The sequence below is a fragment of the Bos javanicus genome, chromosome 23 (assembly GCF_032452875.1).
Source record: "Bos javanicus breed banteng chromosome 23, ARS-OSU_banteng_1.0, whole genome shotgun sequence".
Taxonomy (NCBI): domain Eukaryota; kingdom Metazoa; phylum Chordata; class Mammalia; order Artiodactyla; family Bovidae; genus Bos; species Bos javanicus.
Genome location: NC_083890.1, coordinates 7,647,547 through 7,672,363, shown reverse-complemented (window position 1 = coordinate 7,672,363; position 24,817 = coordinate 7,647,547). Strand labels below are relative to the sequence as shown.

Here is a 24,817-nt window from a genome sequence, read left to right as displayed (position 1 = left end):
CTCACTGGAAGCTGGGACACAGAGAACAGCAGACGGAACTGGGAGCGTTTCTCCTGGGAAGAACACAGACTCACAGAATTTTTGAGCCAGAGGAACTTTAGAGATATTCTACTTCAACCCCACTCCTACCAGTTGTACAGAGAAGAAACCATGGTTTCGAGATTCAGCTATGTGACCAATCTGTGTGTGCTACAGAAACACTGCAAGCGGGGCTGGGCGCCCACCTGTCAGGGTATTAGGGGGACATCCCTGCTTGCAGGGAAGATGCACTGGAGGAAATTCCAGAGCCCTGTCAGCTCTCTATCTATGATTTCTATGGAAAGGAAACATCATAAGGCAGAAGAAAACAAAAAGAAACGGGGGGTCTCCTTCTACTCCTCCACCTGCCCCCCTCCCCTCTCGCCAAGGACCCCGGCCCCCTGGACATCACCCTGCCCATGCCATCTGGAGCCCCAGACACGCAGTACCTTGTTGGGCTTCACTGCCCGCTGCAGGTTCTCGATCCATTTGTCCCTTTCAGCGGCAGAACGACAGGCAAAGCATTTTGTTCCTGATGATGTTGTTACCTGAAGAGGGGTGCAGGGTCAGAGGGGCTCTAGAAGAGAGAGGACTCCCAGGGCTGGGATCACCCCACCATCTCTTCCTCCCGGCCCATTCCACCTTCCTCCCAGCCCCAGAGGCTTCTGTTTGCCTGACATCCCACCTCTGCCACCTTCTCCAGGCCTCTCTGCCTCTCCCTCCTGGACCCCGACCCTTGGGCCTGCCCCAGCCCCACACAGCCAGTACCTCAAAACAGAACTCCTGGCCCAGAATGGAGCTGTGCACTGGCTTGATAATGGAGTCTTCATCCAAGTTGAGCTCCAAGGCCTCGGCCGCGCTACTAGGACTCAGCAGGGACTCGTGAGAGTGCGACTCCTTAAAGCTCTGCATCAGCCGGGCCCTGGCAGGGTGGGGGTCCAGGAGGGGGGATCAGGGCCCAGCCTGCTTACAAACCCAGACGGCTGCATCACCAAGCAGGCTCTAGGAGGGACAGAGACCTGGGGAAAGCGCTCCTACACCCACTTCCCACAGACACAGAAACCCAGCCCGTACAGGGAAGGACACAAGGGGTGTGAGACAAAGCCCCTCCCCTCAGTCCACCACCTAAGGGGTTCTGAATACTGGGGACACCCAGAAGTATCTCAAGCCAGAAATGAAAAAAGTAAACAGGTGGGCTTTGGACAGTTCTAGATGGGACTTCTAGGTGATCACCCCCCTAAAAAACCCCACAGCTATGGGAGTCTTGATTCTTGGGAGTCAACAATTACAAGTACGAAGATGTTGGTCTGGGCCTGCCACATAGGTATGACCTAAAAACCACTTAATAAATCCAAGAATGAATGAGGTAAGAGAACACATTTTAGCAAAACTGAGGGAACGAATGAGGGAAAATAGTAAGAAACGCGAGAAGGCTGTGGGCAGAAAACTGAGAGCAGGAGCATGGGTCTGGAAACGAGGACTAGGGAGGAAGAGATGGGGAAAGGAGAAGACGAAGAGGGAAAGGGAAGAGTGGAGACAGGGCGGCAGGAGGTGAGCAGGGGCCCTGCAGCTCGGGCTGAGGGCACAGAGGGCAAGCAGGGGGGAACTTGGGAGCACCCCTCAGGAGAGCAGAGGCCCACGCGCTGAGGGGAGTGGAGGCCGGAGCCACAGGACCCAAGCTCTGGGAGCCAGCGAGGGGCTGAGGAGTAGAGAGCAGTGGGGAAGGGAGGGGGAGCTCGGGTGTGGGAGCCTCCGTGGAGCTATTTATAGCAGCCCCGTCATCTTGGGCTCCATTGCCGTCAGCGCGACGCTCCCCCGGCCCCCCGCCCCCGCGGCCAGGAATACCAGGCCCTCACCCCCTGCCGGCCCCAAATCCAGCTCCGGGGACACGGAGGGGGAGGGGAAGGTGTGACTCACCTAGCCCAACTCCCTACCTGCCCTGCCTCGGGGGCGGCCAGACGGGGGGAAGGAAGGACAGGTTTCTCCCCTGGGAGGAACCTGGTGAGGGGGGATCCCAAAGAGGGACCCCAAGAAGCAGACCCCAGGAGCCCAGGAGCAAACGACGTTTCCTTCCAGCCCAGCCCTGGCGACGGTGCCCTCTGGCCTGTCTGCGGCCTTCCTCCTCAGGCTCAGTCCGTGATGAACCCTCCAGCCTCCCCCCCCCCCCCCGCCCCCCCCACTCCCCGGGCTGTGGACCTGCACACCTGTGCTGCCTGCCCTCCTCCACACGCTCCACATGCACCTGCCGCCCCGCCCCACCCCGCCCCCCCTTCCCTGGGACCCTCCACCCAGATCCCCCAGTCCCTCCCAGCCCACCACCCCTTCCCTGTCCTCTCCCGGGCTGTCACTCCATCTCTGTCCTTCTGTGCAGCTCCGTCCATCCCAGCCTGGAGACCATCCTTCCCCAGCCAGGAGAGCCCCTCCTTGGCTTCACCTTCATCCCCTTTCGGCCCGCTCCTGTTCCCCGCCCCCACTCCCCACCTCCTGCTGCCCCTCCATTCTGGCTTCTGCCCCATAACACCTCTCAGTCAATCTGAGGCCATCAAGCTCTGCACTCTGATAGCCCCCACAGAATGGGCAGTGGGCACTCCAGAGCCCCTACTCTGCATCCAAATCATCCCACCCTGGTCCAGCCCACTTCAGACCCCATACCGGTCATGGTCAGCACTTCGGAAGCGAGGCAGGATCTGGCGGAAGCTGCTGGTCCGGTCAAGTTTGGGTTGTGACTTCGTGCGTTTGATGGAGCTTTTTAGCCTCCGGCTCAGGAAGCCTTGCTGGGTGGGGGGAAATGGGGATAGGGGTGGGCTGGGGTAGGGTCAGTTCCACCTGCTCAGTGCTCAGCTGGTAAAGAGCCCCTGGATGAAGGCGGGATGGGGGGAAAGGGAAGTCTCCAGGGTGAGAAAAAGGGCACAGGAGCCCTGCTACCAGTTTGTCTTCCTTTGCTCCCACGGGTGCGAGTGCACACACAAACACACACACACACCAGCCTAGAGAAGGTGGGAGGGCTGGTCTGAGAAGCAGGGGGGGCAGAGCCAGGAAGGGGGGAACCAAAGAGGTGGGGGGACACACGCACAGATTCTCTCTCCTGCCCCCTTTCTCACAGTCCAGGGGCTCCAGCTGGGACTGGCGGGGAGGGGACCAGCTGAGCCACATCTGGCAGGGCCTTCACTCACCGAGGGCCGGAAGGGTGCGGCGGGGGCGGCCTCCATGCTGTACTGCTTCCCCCCTGGGACACTCTTCCTCCTCGAGCGACCCAAGTGGTATTCTGGAGGGGAGGAGAGGGCCAGCAGGGACGTGGGAGGGGGTCACTGGAGCCCCGGGTCCACCCTGGCCCCAGCATATCAGCCCCCTCCCTCTGCCCCTCAGCTCCAGCCTCACCTACCCCCCGGGAAGCAGCAGGAAGAGCAGCGGCGGCTGAGAGGCTGGCGGCGGGAAGGAGGGGGCAAGGAACCTGAGCCGGAGCCCCCAGAGGGGGACGGGGTGGGGGGCCTCAGGCCCATGACTGGGGTTGGGGCTGGCAGTCAGCAAAGGGGCATGGCTGAGAGCATCAGTTAAACTCCAGGAATAAAGGACACCGAAGAGCCACAGCACCTAGGTTCTTGGTGCCCACACCCCCAGGAAGGGGTCAGCTGGGGGGGAAGTCGGGTTAAAGGTCATGGGCCAGAGGCAGGCTTTCCTCCTCTTTCAACTGGGCACATCTTCCCCCGCGACCCCACTCATGGAAGCCCTGTCTGTCTGGAGGGCCAGGACTGCCTCCCATGACCCCCTCCCTGGCCTGGAGGGGGAGGTCCTGGAAGGGACCTGTGCGGAGTGGAAGCGGAAGCAGCCTGGGGACAGCAAAGGGCAGGGGGGAGGGGAGAAGGGGCTGGCTCCACGTGCACTGCAGATGCAGGGAGTCAGAAGGGAAGGGGGAAGAGGAAGGGGAAAAACGCAGGGGAGCGGGGAGAATGGGCAGTGGGCACTCGGGAGACTCCCAAGTGAGGGCAGGGCGAAGAGGAGGAGGGGAGGTGAACGCGGAGGAAGCTCGGATGGCTCTGAGTCTGGAGGGGTGGCAGCTCGGAGGAGGGAAGCTGAGGCTCTGCTGCCAGGGAATTGAGAGGGGCTGAGGAGCTAGAGGAGAATGAAAGTGGGGGGATGCCAAGCTCGGGCTCCAGCTCCAGAATGGCTGCCCAGGCCTGGGCTCCCCCCTCAGCCCCACAGTCACCACTGCAGCCAATGGGGGGGCAGGTGCTGCATCAGGGGCGGGGCTACCATCTCCACAGCAACAAGAAGCTACAGGCTGGTGGGGGGGACCGGAAGAGCCGCCTGTTAACCCTCTAGCGTCCAAAACAAGGGAGGGCCAGGGCCACAGCCATAGCTTCACTGTCAGCTTCCTGAACTGCAAATCGCCTGCAAATTGCCCAGCTTCCCTATGCCTCTAAAACCCAGGTGTTAGAAGATCTACACACAAAAATGTGGATCCCATGACATGGAAACCCTTGTCAGTCCCTCAGCAACACATGTGTAGAGCACAGAAACATACACTGAGCTATGTCGGGAGGGGGACATATATACATGATAACCACAATACGAAAAATAAAGAGGAATCTAGGTGCTTATGAGACATGCAGAGAATGGTGAGGTGGCGGTGCCACAGGTCCACATCCTGAGGCCCTGGGGCCCACATACCCCACAGGACACATGCTTAGACATATGTGAGCACTGCAGCAGGGGAGTGCATACTTGACCCTGACACTCATGAGAGCTGCTGGTGTGGACCTGGGGCAGTTATGTAGGCAGCACATTACAGAAAAGGACATTTAACCCAGAGACCCACACAGGGCCCCCACACAGAGGGGGCCACTTTAACCTCTAAGACACATGCTTAAGTAAACCAAAATTCTGACTGCATCAAGGTACCCTCATACCCCCAAAGCACAAGCATCCTTCATTCACAGGAAAAGTACAACCACAACCATTCTATCTCAGGACAACCCCTTCTTCCCCAGCCCTTTCCTGACTCCAACACAGGAGTCCCTGTGTTGCTACCAGAATAAAGAAAAATCAAGGAACAAATGTATTAACTACCCTTCTGTTACACACTCAACAGTGCATCTAAGGGTTCAGGGTATTTCCTTCCTAAGTCTTTGCTTTTCTCAGGTCTGCTCGCCTCATTCTATGCCAAATAATGCAGTTCAGCCATTATGTTCATATAAAAGATCCTGTAATAAAGGCAGAAAGTCTAACTTCAAATCCACTAAAATTCTGCTTTAGAACTAAAGAATTAACAGAAGGAGAATGGATTTGCTAATTGGTTTGCTTGATTCTTGGAAGTAATATAATCTTACACATATAACTAAGTACTAAGAGGCACAAACTCATTTAAGTCAGACGTACACAGAGACCACATACGCATATGCTTACAAAGACCCTCACTGCCACAATGAAAAAAAACCAGAAACACAGGATATACTGTTCTTAGTGCTGCATGCAGTGACATGTTCAGAACACATGCCACAGGCCCATGTCCACGCAGAGAGCAAACCTGAAAAGCACACACCGAGATCCTGGGCCTCCGTGTCCCATCCCTGCACGATGTATACACGCATGCACACGCATAACAGCCACCTACACAGACCCGTAACACAGGCATTGTGCACACACCCACACATGTACACACCCTGTATACACACACAATTGCACTCACTCACACACACAGCAAGGGCTTGCACTCCCACCTCTCCAACCTCTCTAATCTTGCCATCACCCACAGAATCTCCCCATATCCTCCAATCGCCCAAACCGCTAACCTTCCCTTTGGCCTTTCTTCCCCGTCACACCCCGCTGGCAGCTCTCAAGGGGAGCCCCGGAGGAAGGCTGCCAAAGCAGGTGGAGGAACAGAGCTGGAGAGGAACGGGCACCTCTACCAGCAGGTCCTGCTGTGCCAGGCCTCACTGGGAGCCGGCCTCTAGGATGGCCTCTCCTGAGCCAGCCAAGCCCGATCCTACAGGCCCACACAAGCCCCAGGCCTAGCCGCCACTCTCCTCTCAGCGACCGCTTCATGGGAAGGCCTGACTCTCTTGCCCCTGCGCTGCCCCCCCACTCCCAGGCCCCTTCTCCACCAGCTCCAGCCAGTTCCCCACCTTCTCTCTCCTCTCTTCTCAACCTGACACCACCAAGTCCCACCTGCCCAAATCCTCTTCAGCCATTCCCTCTCCTCGCCAAGCCTCTCTCAGTCCTCCTCTCCCCCAACTCCCCGCTTTTCGTCTTTACCCCACTCTTTCCCTTTTCAGCTAGCTTTCCTGTCCTCACTCCCTAACGGAGCAGGGGCTCACACCTGCTAGCCCAAAGGTGTTTCATACATGGTAGGATTCCAAAGAATACACTCACACACACTTACTCTCTCCCCCCACTTGCATACCACCCACATCCAGACACACCCTGGACACCCATGCTGGGACTGACACAGATCCCCAGGCCAATGATGGAACACACATGCAAAGACACACACCTGCCACCAGGGACACACAAATCCTCCTCATGCAGCCACACATCCCCACACACAGGAGACTGACAGAAGGCGAGCCCCAGCCAGGGACATGCATTCTCAGGGTCAGAGGTGACAGGGACCAGTACGGCCAAGGGCTGCCCCCCAAGCCGGGGCAGCCAGCAAAGCCTGAGGTGGGAAGCAAGCCGAGGGCAGGACAGGTTGCAAAAGGCTGGCTGCACATGTGCACGCGAGGAATGGGCCCCGTGTGCACATGGCACTAACACACAGGAGACACAAGCCTGGACACCGACACACACGCGGACACCAGGGCTACCGCCTCCACCGAGGGGCTCCAAGACCACCCTACACCGGCCGCCCCCGCGCGCTCCGGAGACTGGTCCTACGAGGCCAGTTTCCGACCCCCCGCCTCCGCTGCCCCCCGCCAGTTACCATAACTCCCCCCACTCGGCAGATGCAGCGAGAACATGCGGAGGGAGCAGCCGCCGCCGCCGCCGCCGCGGCCTCCCCACCCCCGCCCCGCGCCCACGCACACGCGCGCCCCCTCGAGCGCGGCGCCCCCCCACGCGCTCCTCGTCCGCCCGGCCCCGCCCTTACCTCGCACCGCCCCCCGGAGGGTCGGGAGGGGGGCTCCCCGGCGGGGGAGGGGCGGGTGCGGCAGGAGAGGGGGCGGCGCGGCCCGGCTCGCGCCGCCCGGCGCGGTGGGGGCGGCGGCGGGGCCCGGGACGGCCGGGACGGCCGCGCGGTGACGGCCGCGGGAACGGCTCCCTCCGCCGCCGCTCCCGCCGCTGCCGCCGTTGCCCGGGCCCCGCCGCCGTTGCTAGGCGACCGCTGCTGCCGTGGCCGCCTCTGTCACGAGCCCCGTCGCCCGGAGACAGAGCGAGAGAGATGCGGGAGGGGGGCGAAGGGACCCCCAAAACCAACCGGGCCTCCCACCATCCCTTCCTGAGCTGGACCCCCCATCGAAACCACGGAGGGAATGAGGGGCGGCGGCTCCACCCAGGAGAGGAGGAGCCCTGAATGCCGATGCCCCTTGAAGGTCCGGCGACCTCTCCTGGGCTCGAGAGTCCACAGCCTCTACACAGACCTTCTCCTCGGACCCAGGCCCCCAGGGTCCCAAAACTTCTAGGTTCCTTGCACATTCTCCACTCCCTTTACACACTCCACGTCCCCCTGAGAACCCCAAACGTTCACCAGCCAGAAACTCTTTCACTAAGCACTCCCCCCAAATATATATATCCCTGGACCCCCTCCCAGCCCTTACTGAACTTCAAACACAAACTCCTCCACACACCATCCCCAGTTCCAAACATACATGAGTGCCCTCCTCCCTAACACACAAGAGACCCACACGAGAGACCCCAGACCCTGAGGAGTGACAGTAAGAAGATAGAAGGGGAATATGTGGGCAGAGACGCCCACCACCAGATATATAACAAACATGCTCCATGAGCATGTGACCATTCTGGCCTGGACACACAGGTATGCACACATGGACACAAACCTTTCCCAGGCATGGACATGACTGACTCTCTCTTTCACACACACACACACAGATGTGACAGACATCACACACATTCTCTATACACATTCCACCACCACCAGCAGCACCACCTGGCTTTGCCTCACAGAAATGTGCTACCCACACGCCCCCATGGTCACAAGTTTCCATGACAATGACACACACCCCTGGCCAGCGATCCACCCAGGGTCCCAGAACTGGCCCCCAAGAGCAGTAAGGCCTGAGCCTATCAGAGAGGGCTGAAGGGAGCCAAAGGACAGGCCACTAGCTCTACGGAAGAGAAACTGGAAGCCTGGATCCCTGAGGGGAGGGGGGATGCTGGTAGAATAAAGGGGTCACCAGGGATTGAGGGGATGAAGGACCTGGACCCTTGGTCCTGGAAGGGGGACACAGTGGTAGGGGGCAGTGACAAGGGGGTTTCTGGGGGCTGAGGGCGTCTCTCTGCACCTTGGCTGCAGATCTCTGTTCTCTGCCTTCATCTCCCCTCACTGTTCCCATGGAAACCTTTTAAGCGAACTTCTCAGGAAGACAAAAATCTTTTTTTAAATGACTAAAGAGGGGGGTGGATGGGGGGGGGGCAGAAAGAGGGAGGGAGGGGAAGAGACAGATGGAGAGAGGGAGAGTTGGAGAGACAGACTGAGCACATAGCTCCACAGACAGACAGAAAGGAGATGAGATGGGGGTCTGACGGAGTTCCACCGAGAACACAGGGGAGAGGCAGACGACCCAAGAGCGACAGAGAAAATAAGAGAAATCAGGGAGGAAAGCAGAAGAGGGTGACAGAATTGCCGAAAAATAAAAACAGCTGATGAGAAAAAGAAAAGGGGGCAAGAGGGAGGGTCCCCAGGCCAGAAGGTCTGGGAGAAGAATCAGGAGCGTGGGGGGTGGGGCAGAGGTCTGGGGGCAGGGCGGGAACTAGGTCATTCTCTCCAAGATCCCAGACCCAGGCCAGGGAGGGGCAGGGGCAGCCACACTCGGACAGGAAGCGAAAGATCTAAGCAGACTATTTTTACAAGCACCGGGGAAACAGTCAAACTTCGCTGCTGGAGAGGAAAAAGAGAGCGAAACAGCGAGGACCGCTGAGGCCTCTCACCCACAGCCTGCGTCCCGCTCAGACCCCAGACGAGGGCGCCGGCTCTGCCCGGGCTCCCACACGGTGCGAGACTTCGTCTCCGCCCCCTCCCGGCCCCGGACGCCCCCTCCCCTGCACCCAGGCCCCCGCAGCCCCCTCCCCGCGCCTGTTCGGGGTACGAGAGCCTGCTCGGCCGCCGTACCATGCTCGCCGTGGGGCCGCCCCTCCACCGGCACGGAGACCGTGCGTCTCAGCAGTTTGTTGCGACTGGATTCGCTCCTCCGGTCCCGGATCAGAAGGGGGTGTATCTAGGGGATGCGGTGGAGGGGGGGCGTCAGACCTCGCGGGCCCAGGCCGTCCCTCTTCTTTCTCTTCCCCACCAGAGGAGGCTGAGCCTCCCTTCCCACCAGTCTGACCACCTGCCCCCGCCCCTCCGTACTCTTTTTAGGTGTCTCGGGGTGAGTGGATTTCTCATTGCTTTCTCTCTCCGAGTCTGCTTATCCCCTCCCGTCCCACCCTCCTCTTTTCTTCCACCATGTCTTTTGAAACACCCTCCAGGGAATCCCCGCAACCACTCTGGTCTTTGCTGCTCCCCAAATCCACTTTCCCCTTGACCTTCAGTTCCTCCATTCTCCCTGTTCTCCTCCCAACCTCCCACCGCCCTCACCCCCTTCCCTCCCTCCGTGGCTGTCACGGGGGTAGCAGAAGCTGCATTTATAATCAGGATCCACAGCTTGTCTCCCTCCCACGGCCAGGCTTGCGGCCAGAATGGGACCCAATCTCCCCACCCCCTTGAGGGCCTGGTCACCTCCCCCCCACCTTTCATCGCCTTCCATGGCCACCCCTTCAGCCTAGCTCACCTCACTTTAGCCATTACCTCTCCCTAAGCCTCATCCCCAAGTCTCCCTGGCCACCTCCTTCCTAACCTTCCCCTCTCCACCCCGCCAATCTCCACCCCTTCAAGAACCACCCACCCCACTAGTCCCAGCCTGGGCTCCACAACCCAGCCAATTCCAGTTCCCTGTGGCCCTGCACACTGCCATTCCAGGCCCCCCTCCACACCCTTCCTACCTCAGTTTCTAGCCACCAGTCCTCTGGACCTGTCTGTCCCCATCTCTCTCATTCCTTCATTCTCCCACCCACTGTCCAACCTCTTCATTCTCACACAGTCTCCAGTTTCCCCCATTCATCCTACAGACCCCAAACGCTTGGCCACGACTAGTGACCATTCAAATTGGCCCCCAGTGCCTAACACTTGGACTCCCCAAAGCACCCTTCCCTTGAGTCACCATGTCCTCCCTGGACGAGGCTTCAACTTGACTCTGTGCCTGGGAAGCTCTCTACCCAGGCCTCTCTCCACACTCACTTGCCCCCCAGATTCCTCGAAACTCTGGTAAACCTCAACTCCAGTTCTAACCCTGCCTGACTACACCCTTCCCGACAGCTTTTGGGACATATCTCTCACCACCTCTCTGGTGTTGCAGGTTATCCTATCACTCTCTAAAGCTTACCTAAGTCACCCCCACCGCCTGAATCACACCTCTGGGGATCCATTCTTCAGAGTCACATCTTCTGTTTCCTCCGATGGATGCTCTACTGCTGACCTGACTCCAAAACCAGAACCCACACTCCCCTGGATCTCTAATCATACTGCATGGCTGCCACCTCCAAGGATGCTCTGTTCATTTCACATCTTCCAATTGGGCTGGTCCTTGCCTCTATCCCACTCTGACTCCTTTAGACAACTTCCCATATTCCCAGTTCCCCTCACCCCCCAGGTATCTCTTCCCTCATATTCCTTCCCCGTGTCCCTGGCGAAAGCCCTCTCAGCATCTCTCTAAACCCTGATCTCAGGCTTCCCTGTCTTCACCACCATCGAGGCCCAGACCTACTGCTCTCCATCATCTCTCCTTGTACCCTGCAGCCCCTTCCCAGTTCCCTCAGAGACCCCACTCTGAGTCCATGCACTCTGCCCCATGCCAGGGAAAGGATGGGGAGTGGTCAGTGATGAGGCTTGCTCAGTATGGAGAGAGGAGAGGGAGCTGTTCCCTCCAAAGTGATCCGTGTCTTCACCCTCCTCCAAGCCCTTTTGTTTCCATTTCTTAGCCTAACCTATCCCACAATAGGAGCAGGGTGAAAACAGAAGGCACCCCCAAATCTTTAGAACCATAGCTCCTCCCCATCACTGCACATGGCCCTCAAAGACCCCCCTGGCCAAGGGAAAGAACCCCTGCCCCTTCTGACGTCTCAACCAAGTCTCAAGGCCACCCTCCTCCCACCACTTGCCAGTATCTTTCCCTTTGCCATCTCTGTGTCTCACGTCCCTTTGCAAATGAGGATTCTCCCATCCTTCTCTCACATTTTCCCATGCGACCCAGAGGTCTCTTCCCAGCCTTCCCACCCTGCTCACCTCGTCCTCATCCAGCATGAGAAGCTGGTTCCCCGAGATGATGCAGAACCGAGGGTTCCAACCAGGACGATCATACGGGGAGTGAACGTATTGGGTTCGGTGCATAGGGGGTCCCCGTACATCTAGGGGGCAGAGATACACAGAAACCGTAAGGGAAGCTCTATGCGTTCAGGGGACAGAAGAGTCCATAAAGGGGAACAAGGGGCCCCCACCCACCTTAAGGAGATCATAGAAGGGGGTGAGGCCCCTGAAAACTATAGAGGAACAGAAGATAAGCTTCTCTGGCTGGGGCGGTGGGAGCTGAGGGGCTCAGTAGACTTGGCAGAAGAAAATACAGAGGAGTGGTTCAGAGGGGAATGATATCCTGACAGAGTGTGAGTTTGGAGGCAGAGAAAGGGGAAGGAGCTCTCCATCCACTTCTGAAAAATCAAAAGGCTGAGGGTCCAGCAAAACTGGTGGAAGAAAAACACAAGAGGGTTGGTGGCAAGTGTCTGGGAAGAGGAAGGGCAACCACATAGCTGCAGAAGACGAGGATTTGGAAGGTGGCCCCACCCATCTGCAAGAGAGTAAGGAAGCCTACAGAGCTGTGGGAAGAAGGATGGGGATGTAGGAACATTTGGGTCATGAGACTAAAAGCTAAATGTCTAGAAAAGAAAGGGAGTGAGGAACTGACTTATTCCCAGGGTCAGAATCCTGAGAAGGCCTCCTCTCCTGCCTCTCTGCTTTCCTTCACTCCCTCCTCCCCAGCCCAACTCTGCTTTATCCTTCAGGGAAAGAGCTGCTTCTGCTGGTGGGAGAGGAAGGATGGGTCTTGTTGGTATCTGGCTGTGGAAGGGTTGGGGACTGAGGAGGCAGGAAATATGCCCTTGTTTGCATGAATACTGAGTTGATCTCTTCCCCTACTCCATGCCCAGAGGTCAAAGATTCAATACTGTCCCCTATCCCACCTCCCCAGTCTCCATGGACAGGATGGAAGCCAACTCCTCAAGTAGGAACCTCCCCAAGGCACCGTGAGAAGCCTGAGGAAGGAAGAGGGGAGGGAAGAATGAAAGACCCAGGCCTGTGACATAGAGGCTGGGGATGGGGACAAAACTTCCACAAGTAGTAGACTAAGGGTCGCCCCTCCCCTGATTCTGCTGTTCTTCCACACCCCTGTGCGTGCAAAGTGCCTCTCCTTTAAACCCCAGTGCTACACACCATCACGGCGGCATAGTGGGCAGGCCCTCTAGATGTCAGAGAGATCAAATTGATGACATCAGCGTGATAGAAAAGAAGCTTAAGGAATGAGGGTGACAGAGAGTTTAGAGGAAAAAAGATCAAATCCCCTTACCTTTCCAGGATAATTAATCATGGGAATATTGCAGGAAAAGAACTGGCCAGTGAACTTCATTCCAACTAAAAGCTATGAGTAGCAGAGTGTTAAAAAATCTAGCCCCTGTCTGTAAACATGGTTCAAATTTACCCAATCTGCAGGTCAGAGACAGAGGTGAACTCCCTGAACACAGGTATGTAAAAACCCCAATCCTCTTGAAACTCTGTCAGTGCCACCTCAGAGACATACCCTTTAGATAAAGAGATCACCAAAACTCTGAGACTCTGAGACTGCAGATACTGCAGGAAACATGCCCACTGCAGTCAGACCCCGAGGACTCCCAGAGGGGACATCTGTTGATTCACATCATCATTATAGGAGGGACTGGGTCAGACAGCAGCCACAGGGAGGACAGTTAGACTTCAGGGGACACCCTCCTCCTGGGAGTGGGGAAGGACACGGGGAACTTCACTTAGGAGCAACTCTGGAATACACACATACACAAACACTGCCTGGACGCAGGATGATTCTGGGAGGCAGATGCAAGAGACAGAAGGACGCAGTTAAGAAAGGGGAAAGGTTTGCTAGGATGAACACTTCCATGGGGCTCAGATGGGGATCTCTTGTAGGTCCTGTTCCAACTGTCAAAACTGGTGTCTTTGCTCCCCCAAATCTCCAACAGCCCAGGAAGGAGAGGAGACGAGAGAAGAGGAATGGGTGATAAGAGATGGGGTCTTAGGGGAAAGTAAGTAGGCACAGACTTGTGATAAGATAGGGAATGGGGTGGGGAAGAAGGGATGGGGTGGAGAAGAAATAACAAGAATGGATCTAAGGGAGTAAGAGTCAGAGATGATGGTAAATCTTTAGGGACAAGGGAATACACCAGAAGGGCCCAAAGGAAGTGAGGGGGACATAATAGGGACATTAAGACGAGGGGGCCAAGAAGGAGGGGGTGGAGAGGTGGTAGAGATATAAAGGACTACCAGGCGGAAGAGAGGGAGAGAGAGAAGGGGCACCAGAGCAGGGACTGATACAGGGGAAGGACAGAAGGGGGACTCATATAAGGAACGGACACCATATGTGGGGAAAGATATAGGTGGTGGACACCAGAGGGAGGGGGAATGGAAATAAGGACTGGAGGTGGGGGAGGGGTGAAAGTGGTGAAGTGAAGGAAGTGGATAAGCCCCCAGGGATTACGTTTCAATGCTCAAGGGCCTTAATGAGGGCCTGAGTCTGGGGCCGGGTCTTAATCTGCCCCTACTACCAGCACTCAGTTTTACTTGTATTGCCCCCCTCCCCACCAATAAACACATACCTAATTTGGCCCTCCCCCTGCCCTGGTCTCTCCTCCCCCAAACCCATTCCCCATTCTCTCTCCTCTCTTCCCTCCATCTGGACCCTCCATTCCCCGCCACCCCCCCTACTGCCTCCCTCTCTCTCCATCTGGCCCCCTCTCTTCTCCCTCCATCTCCTGTCTTTTTCTACCCCCTACCATACTCTGAGACCCCACCAGATCCTAGCCCTCATCTTCTTGGCTGCTATTTTCACCCCTATGTTTTAATTTTCTTCATTTTCCCCTCCTAGTCCCTCTCCTAAGACTCTGTCATTCTATTTCCTTGATATTTTCCTCATCTCTCAGCTCCCACCTCCAAATTATTTCTGCAGCTCTTCCCCCAACCCTACCCTTCTATCTTCCCACCTTCTCTGGCGATCTCTTTTCCCTTCATCGTTTCCCCCTCAGCCCCCTTCAAGGCCTGTTTCTTGGCCCCTCCGGTCCCTATTTACCCCTATCCTCCAATCCCTCCTTCCCCATTGCTCCCATCCCTGCCTTCCGAGTCCTCCTCTCTCCTTCCATTTCAGCTGCTCCCCTCCCTGGCCCCAGTTCTGCCCAGCCCCCCCCGCCCCTCCCCCCTTCTCCCCCCCAAGTGGTCCTCCCCCTCCCCTCACCACCGTACCTCTGAAGGGGGCATAGGACATCGCGGGGATGCTCCCCCGATGGATGGAGGCGCGAGACCTGCTCATCAGGCCTGGGGGGGAGGGGGCGGGGGGGCCGGGGGAGAAAGAGAAGAGAGAAAGAGGGGGAGAGAGAGGGGGAGAAGGAGGAGGAGGTGGAGGAGGAGGAGGAGAGAGGAGGAGAGAGGAGCGGAGAGAGGCAGAGAGGTGGAGAGAGAGGAGGAGGAGGAGAAGAGGAGCCAACGGCAGCAGCGGCAGCCGGGAGAGAGAGAGAGAGAGAGGGGGGCGGGGGAGCGAGCGAGAGGAGAGCAGGAGGAGGAGGAGAGAGAGTCCCTGCAGCCCCCACCCCTACTCAGTGAGAGCCAAGGAGGGAGAGACCCCGACTCAAAAACTCTCCCGACAGAAAGAGAACGGTTCTAAAGATGCAGACCCCAGACCCTGATATAGGGAGGCTCCAGACCCACAAAGATACCTTGCCACCTGGGGGTGGGGGGGGGGGTGGCGCAGGGGATAATCTGAGGCACAAACCCTAAGCCTAGAGGAAAAGAGGCCCCAATCTCAGAAAACAGACCCCAGACCACCCCCCCAGATGGGTCAAAGGTCAAAATCTGAGCATTCAGTCTCAAAAAGCTTCTTCATAGCTACAGAAATCTTAAGACACCAGACTTAAACAGTGATTTCAGGGATTGAGATCTAAGACCTAGACTCAAAGGAAAAGATGAGACCAGATTCAGAAAGAATCCAGACCTGAAATTAGGTCTTTGAGAACTCAGACCCACTGAGAGATATCAGAGACCCCAGACTTAGATCTCAGAGAAAAGAAACTGCAGACTCAGAGGCTGATAACTCAAAGACACAGAAACTCCAGACCTTGGTTGGCGGGGTGGGGGGCAAAAGAGACACTCTGCTAGCCCAGAGATGAACTCAGAGACCCCAAACACATAAAAAAGAAATTTTAATACTTCAGAGAGAGGGTGATTGCAGACCCAGAAACCTCCCCCCGCAAACAAAAAACAAGGACATTCAGTCCCATAAAAGATACGGATACTAAAAGACCCCATAGAGATCCCTCAGAGACAAACTCCAGAGACAGAGATCTCAGGGAGACCTCCAACCCAGAGTGGTAGGTATGAGAGAACTCAGCCTGGGAAATGCCCAGTTATACCCATCCAGCAGGCCAGAGACCCCAGACCCAGGAAGGAGGGGGAATACTAGGTAGGGAAAGTGGCAGAGCCTTTTTCTCCCTGCCTCCTCTCACCTATTTCTCCTCTCATTGGCCCCTCCATTTTTGGGTCACAGGATGTGCTTGGGCCCCAGGGAGGTTATGTAGGGCAGGTCCTGGCTCCTAGGGGGATGGGTTAAGCGAAGGAGACCCAAGGCTGAGAGGTAGACCAGACCCAGAGAGTGAAATAGGAAGGGGTAAGGGATAAAAGGACCATCACTACTTCCTGGTGTCTTCTTCATACCCGCAACCTGCAACCCTCCTCTCCCCCACCCCCTCTATCGATTCACAAGTCTGCCTTCAGTTTTGGGGCTTCAGTTAAGGCTGAGGCGCCCCATTTTAATCACTGTCTATCCCACTTACAGGGTCCTACTCCGTTCTTTTAAAATGCATCTTTCCACCTAGCCGTGGTCTTGCCATGCCCTGCCTGCCTAATCACTTCCTCCTATAACCAGAGACAGATGGTTTCTCAGATTATACTTGTGCATTCCCCAACTCAAGAATCTGTCAGTCCTAACCAAAATGGCAGGGGGCGCTCTCTTCACCACCCACCCCCCCGGCCCTGAGGTTCAATCTAAGACCCTGGCATTCCTTAAGGCCTCAGGAACAGGGCTGTTACTAGGCACATTCCGGGGTTTAAGGATGAGCCCCGACTCCACAACCTGACGCATAGATTCTGCGGGGTCTCCAGCCCCCCTTTCCCAGCGCTAGGGCTCTCATCATGTGGCCTGCGGGGCTGCCCCGCGATTGGTCTCTTCGCGTAGTTCATTGAGGTACCGCTGCCTGAGGCGACCCGCCCCCTCACGTGACAGTGGAACGCCGCTGCGGCTCGCCTCAGCCTGCAATTGGCCGTTTCCGGTTTACACGGAAATGGGCGCTCCATTTCCGTGCACGTCTGCAGATCCAGGTGTTGATTGGTTGGATCCTTCTTCGCCCCTCCCGCCCCCGGAGGCGGGACAAACCGGGCCACGTGGGAGCAAGGATTGGCTGGCTTTGGAGGTTAGGGTTGTCCGGCTTCTACTGTCACGTGGTCTGCGCTGTTTTCTTATCACGTGGCTGCTGCCCAGGTAAGAAGAGGCCGCTCTTCCTGGCTTTGGGGTTCTTTCTCCGCGTAACGTGTGGTCTCTGATATTCAACCCTCCTCCCAGCATAGGCTGCATGAGGCGGGGGCGGGCTCCCACATTACTGCTCGGCGGAGGGGTGAGTGACCGGCCCCGCCCCTTCCGGTCCTCGAAGCTTTGCCCATGACCCGTACCCCAAAACCCAGATGTTGGCCTCCGAGGAGAGAGTGAAAACTGAGTATTTTGCCTTAAATTTTCCAAGCTTCTCTTGGTTTCAGGAATATTTTCCTTCGGGATGCAGAAGAGGGAGGGCCTGAGTGTTTATGCAAGCTAAGTGTTCCGGGGTGCAGTTTTGCTGGGGTGTTTATACGACCCCGAATCCACCCCCTGCCCTTAGGCCGCTCTGCTCCTGTCGCTGTTTTGGATGCCGACACTGCTGCCTGCAGCCTCTCGCCTTCTGTTGCTACCCCGAGCCCTGCTGTCCATGGCTTCAGGAAGTCCCCCGGCCCAGCCCTCGTCGGCCTCGGGCTCCGCTTATGTCCCCGGCTCGGTCTCTGCGGCCTTTGTCACCTGCCCCAACGAGAAGGTCGCCAAGGAGATCGCCAGGTGGGGACTTCAGTGTGAAGCGAGGAAAGGTGCTTATGAAGGGAGAGTTGGGGGAGCGCCTCCCGCTGCTTCCCGCCTGTCTCTGGGAATTTTTGCCAGTGCAAAAATCGGGTCATGGGGCCTTTAAACGGTGCTCTCTCTTCACCTTCAGGGCTGTGGTGGAGAAGCGCCTAGCAGCCTGCGTCAACCTTGTCCCTCAGATTACATCCATGTGAGTCAATTAGGGGTTGGAGGGTTAACCTAACTCAAAGGGCTGACTGGTAGTCTTTTACCTTGAGGGAAATCTTTGCTCCCACAACACTCTCTCCCTGACCTTTTCAGCTATGAGTGGAAAGGAAAGATTGAAGAGGACAGTGAAGTGCTGATGGTGAGAAATGTTTCCTACCTGACAAAAACTTAATTCCCTGACCACTTTGACCCCTTATCCCTCATCCCAGATCCTGGAATCAAGTTCACCCCCTGATTCAGCCATGTTTATCTTCACCCCTCAGATGATCAAAACCCAAAGTTCCTTGGTTCCAGCTCTGACGGATTTTGTTCGGTGAGAACTTTGACGTGGGTAGAGGTGAAGGTGTAAACTGTGGGGTGAGCTTTCCTGGGCAGTCTGAGGGGATGGACTCCTTTGGGTAAGGCTTTGATCCCCTATCGTTTCCACAGGTCTGTGCACCCTTACGAAGTGGCTGAGGTGATTGCATTGCCTGTGGAGCAGGGGAACTTCCCGTACCTGCAGTGGGTGCGCCAGGTTACAGAGTCGGTTCCTGACTCCAGTACAGCCCCGCTGTGATGAACCTTTGTTCTTGCCATGGTTTCCCTCATAAATATCAACACTCCTACCTTGTGATGACTGGACTCTTAATAAATCCCATTTTTAGTTCTCTCTTCCATTTTCTTTTTTCTTTGTCAAAAAGTGAATTTGGTTGGGAAGATCAGAAGTGCTTCTAGTCCCTTTCTTCTCGTTTTTTGGAATGACTCAGGGCTGCTTAGTTTGTTTATTTATCTTTATTTCAATGATACAGAGCCCAGGATCTGTTCTCCTCCCCTCCTCAGTCTCCGTCCCCAGGGGTTAAATAATTTTAAAAAATATTTAAAAAGCTGTAACAAAATAACATCAAAGGAAATGAGGGAATGGTTGGGGGGAAGGGTCAGGAACCGTGAAGGGAGTAGAGGAGAGTGAGCCTCTTCCCCAACCCCCAACCTGGATTCCAGCCTGGACAGTAGGGGGACATACCCCTCCTAGTGCCCCAGGTACATCCCAGCTGTAGGTGAGGTCAGAGGTCAGGGTATGAAAGTGCCGGTGTGTGTCAATGGGCAGTTGGGCAGAGGCAGGCTGTTCAGAAGATGCCCCCACCTCCCCACTCAACCAGGTACTGCACAGAGCCATCAGGCCGCACTCTCCGAGCAAGGACCCGGACAGGATCCCCACGGGACAGGTAGCCGACCCCACCTCGGACTCCACCCCCAGCCCCAGGAGACAAACTACGGCACAGGGGAGAAGGGGGTGCTGAGCGTCTGGGAACACCTGGGGAGGGGGCTGGGACTGAGGAAGATGAGGCAGTCATCGAGTGGGGGGCACTTTTAGGGAGGTCTGTGGGGAAACCAATGTGAAGTTCCAGGGGTGACCTAGGTAAAGAAAGCAACTGTCAGTCCAGATGGAGATAAAGACTGACCAGAAACGGAGGCCATGTGGGGATCAGAGGAACAACAACAAAAATGTTTAAGAGACCAAGGAAGTTAAGAGTACAGAAGTATCACAGGTAAAGGAGTAAAATCTCACCTGTCTGGGGGTTCACCATCCCCAGAGGTCCCTGCGGTGCTGGCAGAGGGGTGGAAGGAAGCGAACATCCGGATGGGACTGCTGGGTTGGGAAGGAAGAAAGTCAGGACCCAAAGCAGGGGAATAGGACCCTCTCCCCCTGGGAAGGGCAGAGCGCAAACACTATCCTCAGGGAACCCGGCTCTAGAATACTGGGGAGCAGACACTGGTTCTCGAAGTCTCTAGGTAAAGAAGTGGGCAGCCAAAGGGGAGAGGGAAAAGAATATTGGGTGAGGAAATCCAGAAGCTTGTAGGCAACTGGAAGAGAGGTTCCAAGGGAGTGTGTCTGGTTGGAGGGAGGAGGCGCACCGACCTGGGCAGGCAGCGGGCATCTGTGGGCCGGAAGTTGTAGCCGCTGCTGCCCTGGTAACTCTGGTTAGGGCTGGAGGGTGGTGGAGACACTGAGGCCTAGAAGGAGCAAAGGACTGAGAGATCATCCTTGATTCCTTCCCACACCACCATCTGCCCACGGGTGCCCCTGCCCCTGTACCTGCAGTGCCCTTTGCAGACGAGCCCGCTCCCTCTGCTCCTGGGGCTCGGGCTGGTTGCGCACTGCTGAGGGTGGCCCCAGCTCCTCCATTTTCCCCTTCTGCCTCCTCCTCAGGGGCTCTGGCTCCGGCCTCCGGCGCTTCCCCAGGGGACGTGAGACCCCTCCCCCAGGGCCCTGCCCTGAAGGGAAGCTGTAAGAGGCCTCCTTATCCCCCCAGCCCCCTCCCGGACACCCCAGAGACCTCCCTGTCTCCATACATGCACCCTGAGAACTTCCCCATGCCCCCTGGACCAGTGACCTGGTGGGGGCTCCGTCTCCAGGAGGGGGCTCCACAGGGGGAGGGATCCGAGCATGGAGACCAAACAAGCATTTCCTCTTCTTAATCTCCCTCCCTGAAATGAAACTGGGATGAGGAGAGAAATGATACAGGGTCAGTGCTGGAGAAAAGGGACCCTCCTGTGCTGTCAGTCCTCAGAGGGCATCTTCCAGGTGGGCTGCAGCCCCTCCCTCTCAGGCTGCGTCTCCACATCTCCATCTCCTCCTGAGCCTCCCTCCGACTCACCGGTCCTTGTGGCTGTTGAGAGCGGAGAGGAGCTTGGAAGACCGTTCTCCCTTGGGGGTTTCTGAGAGCTAGGGGAGGGGATAGGAAATGGGGTCAGGAGAGCAGTGATTCCCTCCCCCATTTTTCCACATCTCCCTGGCCCACCCTGACCCCCAGAGGTTCACCACCCCTTACCTCTCCAAGGAGCAAACTGTCCCAATTCTCAGAGGTGAAGGGGAGGATCTCACGGTCAAAATCAAAGTATTTTTTCTTACAGCAAACACTGAGATGGTACAAGACAAGATGTGCCACATCCACCCTGGAGAAACACTGACTTGTCAAGGTGGTGGAAGCATTACAAGACAGGGGGCAGGCAGGGGTGTCCCCCAGGTAGGGGGCTGGGGCCTGTAAAGTGAAAAACTAGGGGTACGGAAAGAGGAGTGATGCTGAGGTCGTGCCCCATATCCAGCTCACCAGCGAAGCTGTAGCCTCCGGACCTTCTCAGGGCCCCCCCGACACACACAGCACTCAAACTCATAGAACCTGGACATAGACAAGAGGAAGAGAATACACCTTTTACAGGAAACTACACCTGCACACGGGGGAGGGAGGGGTGTTCCGAGCAAGGATGGAGCTAACCGGTAAGCAAGGCTTCAGAGGTCAGGAAGACACCTGGTCTGGGATGGGGGGCAGAGCTCCTGGAGGGTCTGCCCAGGCTCACCTGTCCCCGTAAAGGAGGGGCTTGCTCAGACACTGGGTGCAGGCCTCATGGAACCACTGCAGGCAGCTCCGGCACTGCAGCATCTTCAGGTTCCACCTGAAGGGAAACGGGACCAGTGACCCCCAGACACGCCCTCCTTAACTGCCCCAAACCCTGCTCACCACTCTCCCGCCCCTTCAGCACTCCCGCCACCCTGCCAATTCTCCTTTGTTCCCACCCCCATCACTTGTTCCCTAACCCCCGCCCCTCACTACTCACTCCCCAGGGCCACCACAGTAACAGTAGCTCTGCTGCCGGTTGCTCAGATGCCCAGCGTCCCAGTCCAACCCCTTCAGTCCATACGGCAGGGAGAGCTTCATGCCCAGCATGGCCCGGGCATAGGGGCCCTTCTTCAGCGCACCCCCCCTCTGCAGGTGGAACAGACAGGTGGCCTCAGAGGTGGGGGAAGGAAGGGTTCAGGAGAGGCTGGGGGTGGGAGGTCCCACAGGAAGGGGCCCTTACCTTGGTGGCGATGGCAAAAACGCACTGGCGGCAGACCCAGGATGCGCCCTCTCCCTCTCCAGGGGCTGGGGCCCTTGGAACGTGGCAGTCCTGGTGATAAGCTAAATAATGAGAATATTGACAGTAGACCACTTATTGCATTGCATACCTGTGTGCGCTACATATTGGGACAAAAGTCTTACCCCATCTCATTTTGTTCTTGACCATGGTCCTGCTGGGTGGGCGTATTACCTTTATTTTAAAAGCAGGTGAGGCAGCTGTGATTCTTAGAAGTTTAGGGACTTGCCCAAGGTCAAATGGTTAGAAAAAGCCGTACTGGAACTACCCTCTGCCTGCATTTGGGGCTTCCTTGATAGCTCAGTTGGTAAAGAACACCTGCAATGCAGGAGACCCCGGTTCGATTCCTGGGTCAGGAAGTTCCCCTGGAGAAGGGATAGGCTACCCACTCCAGTATTCGTGGGCTTCCCTTGTGGCTCAGCTAGTAAAGATTCCGCCTGCAATGTGGGGAACCTGGGTTTGATCCCTGGGTGGGGAAGATTCCCTGGAAAAGGGAAAGAGTACCCATTCTAGTATCCTGGCCTGGAGAATTCCATGGACTGTACGGTTCATGAGGTCACAAAGAGTCAGACACAACTGAGAGACTTTTGCTCATTCACACCCTCTGCCCGCAGAGCTCATACATCCTATCCCAAGGCCGCCTCTCCCTGTGCTGGAAGGGAGTGAGGTTACAGGCTTGTGGAGACTGGCCAGAGCAGTAGCTTGGGGACTCAGACCAGGACAGACAGTATCAGGACCAGTGCTGGAGGGAAGGGTCAGAGGCACCCTGGCAGACCTAGGGCAAGCTAGGCCATTCAGGTGTCCTGCCCTCTCACCCACCATGGCGACACTTCTCACAGCTGACCAGCCGGTTCCCAGGGACCACAGTCTCAGAGCGACATACACAGCAGAGGAGTTCCTCCCCAGGGAGCGCCGCTGTGAGAGAACAGAGTGTCAGAGGGCCTGGCCTCCAGCCCCTTTCTGTCCCCCATGCCAGGCTTGTTTTCCACTGGATCCAATCTCAGGCTTCTCACCAGGGCTAATATCTTTCCATAGAACCAGAAACTGGGAATCATCCTCAAACTGAACCAGACACACCTCCCGAGCACTGTCCACCTGGAATGGGTGAGCACAGAAGATGGAACAGAAATCAGACTAGATAAGGGGAATGAGAAAATGTGACAGGTCAGAGGTCTTACCTTTTTGATGGTCCCCAAGTATAGCAGCCCATCTGTCCATCTGGCCAGCACATCTTGACCCTCCCAAAGTCGAGGCCGGGGGCCTGAGGTGGGAGCAGGGGAAGCTGGGTCCCAAAGCGGGGGGGCACCAGAGCGGCTCAGCCGGGGGGGCTGTGCCATTGCATCCTGGGGGGGCCTAGTTAGAGGTGAGACGGTAGGAGAAAGTTACGAATATTGAGGAACCAGCCCCCATTTTCTTTGCCTGTTTTTCTGTCAAAGACTTGAGCAGGTGTGCCCAACCTCCATTTCCCTGAGACACCTGGGTAGGAAACCCCTGGGCACCCCTTCCGGCCTTCCTGACTCCAGCTCTCCCAACAGTCACCACTGGTTCTTTTCTCCCCACCGTCCCCCCACCCCACCAACCTAGTTCTCTAGTTTCCCAGCTGCCAGAGCTCCCCTGGGACGTTGTATCCCGGCCTTGAGATTTTAGCAGAAACGATGGTTGCAGAGGCAAAGGTTGCCACTCAGTTTCTGCTGTCACCTTCTACCGCTGTTTACAGACGGATTACAATTGGGGTGCTGTTTCCCAGAGATGTGTTTCGGGAGCTTTTTCTGGAGATGTTTTCGAGTGGAAAAGGTTGCCTCCTGGGCCCCCGTGTCTCATTCAGAACAATCATCTTGGTGCTAGGTTATGTCAGGTCACCCTCAAATTCGGGGCTCCCTGCCCCCGGGTTAGATAACTTCCCTGAGTGCCCCGGGAGGGGGGCGTGTCCCAGTCCGGGTCTCTTCTCCCCAGGACCGCGAGTCCGAGAGGGGACTTGAGTCGGCCCAGCCCGACCCGCCGCCTGGGCGGCGCGGCTCTCCCGCCCGCGCCCTGCGCGCCGACCCCCGGCTCCCTGCCCCCCCACGGGCGCCTCCCGCCGCCTCCTTACCAGTGACAGCTGGGGCCGCCGGGAGCCGGGCAGAGGCAGACGTGGGAGACTGAGGTGAAACCCCCGCGCGGGGAGGGCACGGCTGGGCGTCGGGGGGGCGTGCAGGCAGAGACCGGGGGGTCCCCAGGCCCAGCCCCTCCGTCCCGGCGGCTCTGGGGCGTATGACGCAGCAGCCAAAGCAGCGGCAGCGGCAGGAGGAGGCGGCGGGGGGAAGGAGGGGAGGGGAGGGGAGGGACAAACCGGCTCGGGGGGAGGGGGAGGGAGGGGAGGGCCGGGGGGAAGGAGGAGCCGGGGGGGGCGGGCACCTCCTCACCCCACCTCCCTCACGGCCAGCGGGCCTGGAGGGCGCGGAGCGAGGGGGAGCGTCTCCGCGGATGGGGCGGGCGGGCTCTCGGACCCGGCGGGAGAGGGAATCCCCGCAGCCCCTTCCTCCGGAGGGAGGCCTGCCCTCGGGGCAGGAGGGAATCCCCCGCTAGGCCGCCGGCCGGGCCGCCGCCCCGCGCCACCTCCGTTAACTGCCCCGGGCCCCGCAGGGTCACTCCGGGCCCCGCCCCGCGCTCTAGTTCACGACCCCGCCCTCCATTCACCCGTCCCATGGCCCCCGCCCCGCGGGCCCCGCCCCCTCCCGCCTTTGCCCCGGCCCCGCCCTCCCCGGAGCTAGTTGCCCCAACCCCCGCCCACTGTCGCCGCGCCTCTGCGCACGCGCGACCCCTCCCGCGCGCGCGGCACCTGGGAAGACCCAGCCCTCCTCTGACGGGGCGGCGGCCCTCGGCGGTTGGCGCGAGGGAGTTAGCCCATGCGCCCCGCCCCGCGCGGCCAAGGCGGGTGCACCGACTAGGAGAGCTCGGACCGAGGCGGTGACGCCGCCGAGAGCCAGCCAATGGCGGCGGGCGGAGCTAGCCCCAGCGGTTCGAAAGGGAAGGAAGAGAAAGAGCGGGAGGAG

The 24,817-nt window shown here is 57.7% G+C and overlaps 3 protein-coding genes across 23 annotated transcripts in view; 1 reads left to right on the top strand and 2 right to left on the bottom strand.

Annotated features, from left to right (window-relative positions):
• The window catches only part of SYNGAP1 (synaptic Ras GTPase activating protein 1), a 31,554-nt gene extending 15,006 nt beyond the window's left edge, over positions 1–16,548 (bottom strand). For 8 of the 18 annotated variants that reach the window (XR_009732732.1, XR_009732731.1, XR_009732734.1 and 5 more), the window contains exons 1-7: positions 14,777–15,010; positions 11,510–11,631; positions 9,302–9,407; positions 3,192–3,283; positions 2,671–2,792; positions 787–940; positions 468–566 (exon numbers count right to left, since the gene is read on the bottom strand). Coding sequence is in view for 13 of the 18 variants with exons in the window: in XM_061397912.1 (XP_061253896.1) it covers positions 468–566; positions 787–940; positions 2,671–2,792; positions 3,192–3,283; positions 9,302–9,407; positions 11,510–11,631; positions 14,777–14,843 (762 nt within the window). In the remaining 5 variants the exon portion in view is untranslated. Of the gene's footprint in view, positions 1–467; positions 567–786; positions 941–2,670; positions 2,793–3,191; positions 3,284–3,396; positions 6,863–6,937; positions 6,990–7,102; positions 7,212–9,301; positions 9,408–11,509; positions 11,632–12,839; positions 14,116–14,776; positions 15,013–16,032 lie in introns of those variants that run through there. The other 10 variants (XM_061397910.1, XM_061397913.1, XM_061397909.1 and 7 more) reach the window with 8 other exon arrangements.
• A 419-nt stretch (positions 16,549–16,967) lies between these two features.
• CUTA (cutA divalent cation tolerance homolog) lies at positions 16,968–18,542 on the top strand. Of its 3 annotated transcripts, XM_061397928.1 has the most exons (7): positions 16,968–17,063; positions 17,145–17,196; positions 17,455–17,663; positions 17,815–17,874; positions 17,985–18,030; positions 18,155–18,204; positions 18,321–18,542. In XM_061397928.1, exons 2-7 carry the CDS (start codon positions 17,155–17,157, stop codon positions 18,445–18,447), a joined length of 534 nt encoding a protein of 177 aa, XP_061253912.1. In that variant the 5' UTR covers positions 16,968–17,063; positions 17,145–17,154; the 3' UTR covers positions 18,448–18,542. The 3 variants fall into 3 exon arrangements, with proteins under 3 accessions (XP_061253912.1, XP_061253914.1, XP_061253913.1); XM_061397930.1 differs by lacking the exon at positions 17,145–17,196 and having other exon boundaries at positions 16,974–17,063; XM_061397929.1 differs by lacking the exons at positions 16,968–17,063; positions 17,145–17,196 and adding an exon at positions 17,203–17,295.
• A 105-nt stretch (positions 18,543–18,647) lies between these two features.
• PHF1 (PHD finger protein 1) lies at positions 18,648–24,407 on the bottom strand. 2 transcript variants are annotated; one of them, XM_061397925.1, is made up of 15 exons: positions 23,875–24,407; positions 22,964–23,138; positions 22,799–22,880; positions 22,605–22,700; positions 21,729–21,829; positions 21,486–21,634; positions 21,228–21,323; positions 20,981–21,049; positions 20,702–20,825; positions 20,528–20,595; positions 20,264–20,368; positions 19,966–20,155; positions 19,789–19,883; positions 19,438–19,518; positions 18,648–19,283 (listed from the first exon to the last, which is right to left on the bottom strand). In XM_061397925.1, the coding sequence occupies exons 2-15, from the start codon at positions 23,120–23,122 to the stop codon at positions 18,995–18,997; spliced, it is 1,704 nt and encodes a 567-aa protein (XP_061253909.1). In that variant the 5' UTR covers positions 23,123–23,138; positions 23,875–24,407; the 3' UTR covers positions 18,648–18,994. The 2 variants fall into 2 exon arrangements, with proteins under 2 accessions (XP_061253909.1, XP_061253910.1); XM_061397926.1 differs by having other exon boundaries at positions 19,438–19,515; positions 23,875–24,406.
• Between the last annotated feature and the right edge of the window lie 410 nt (positions 24,408–24,817).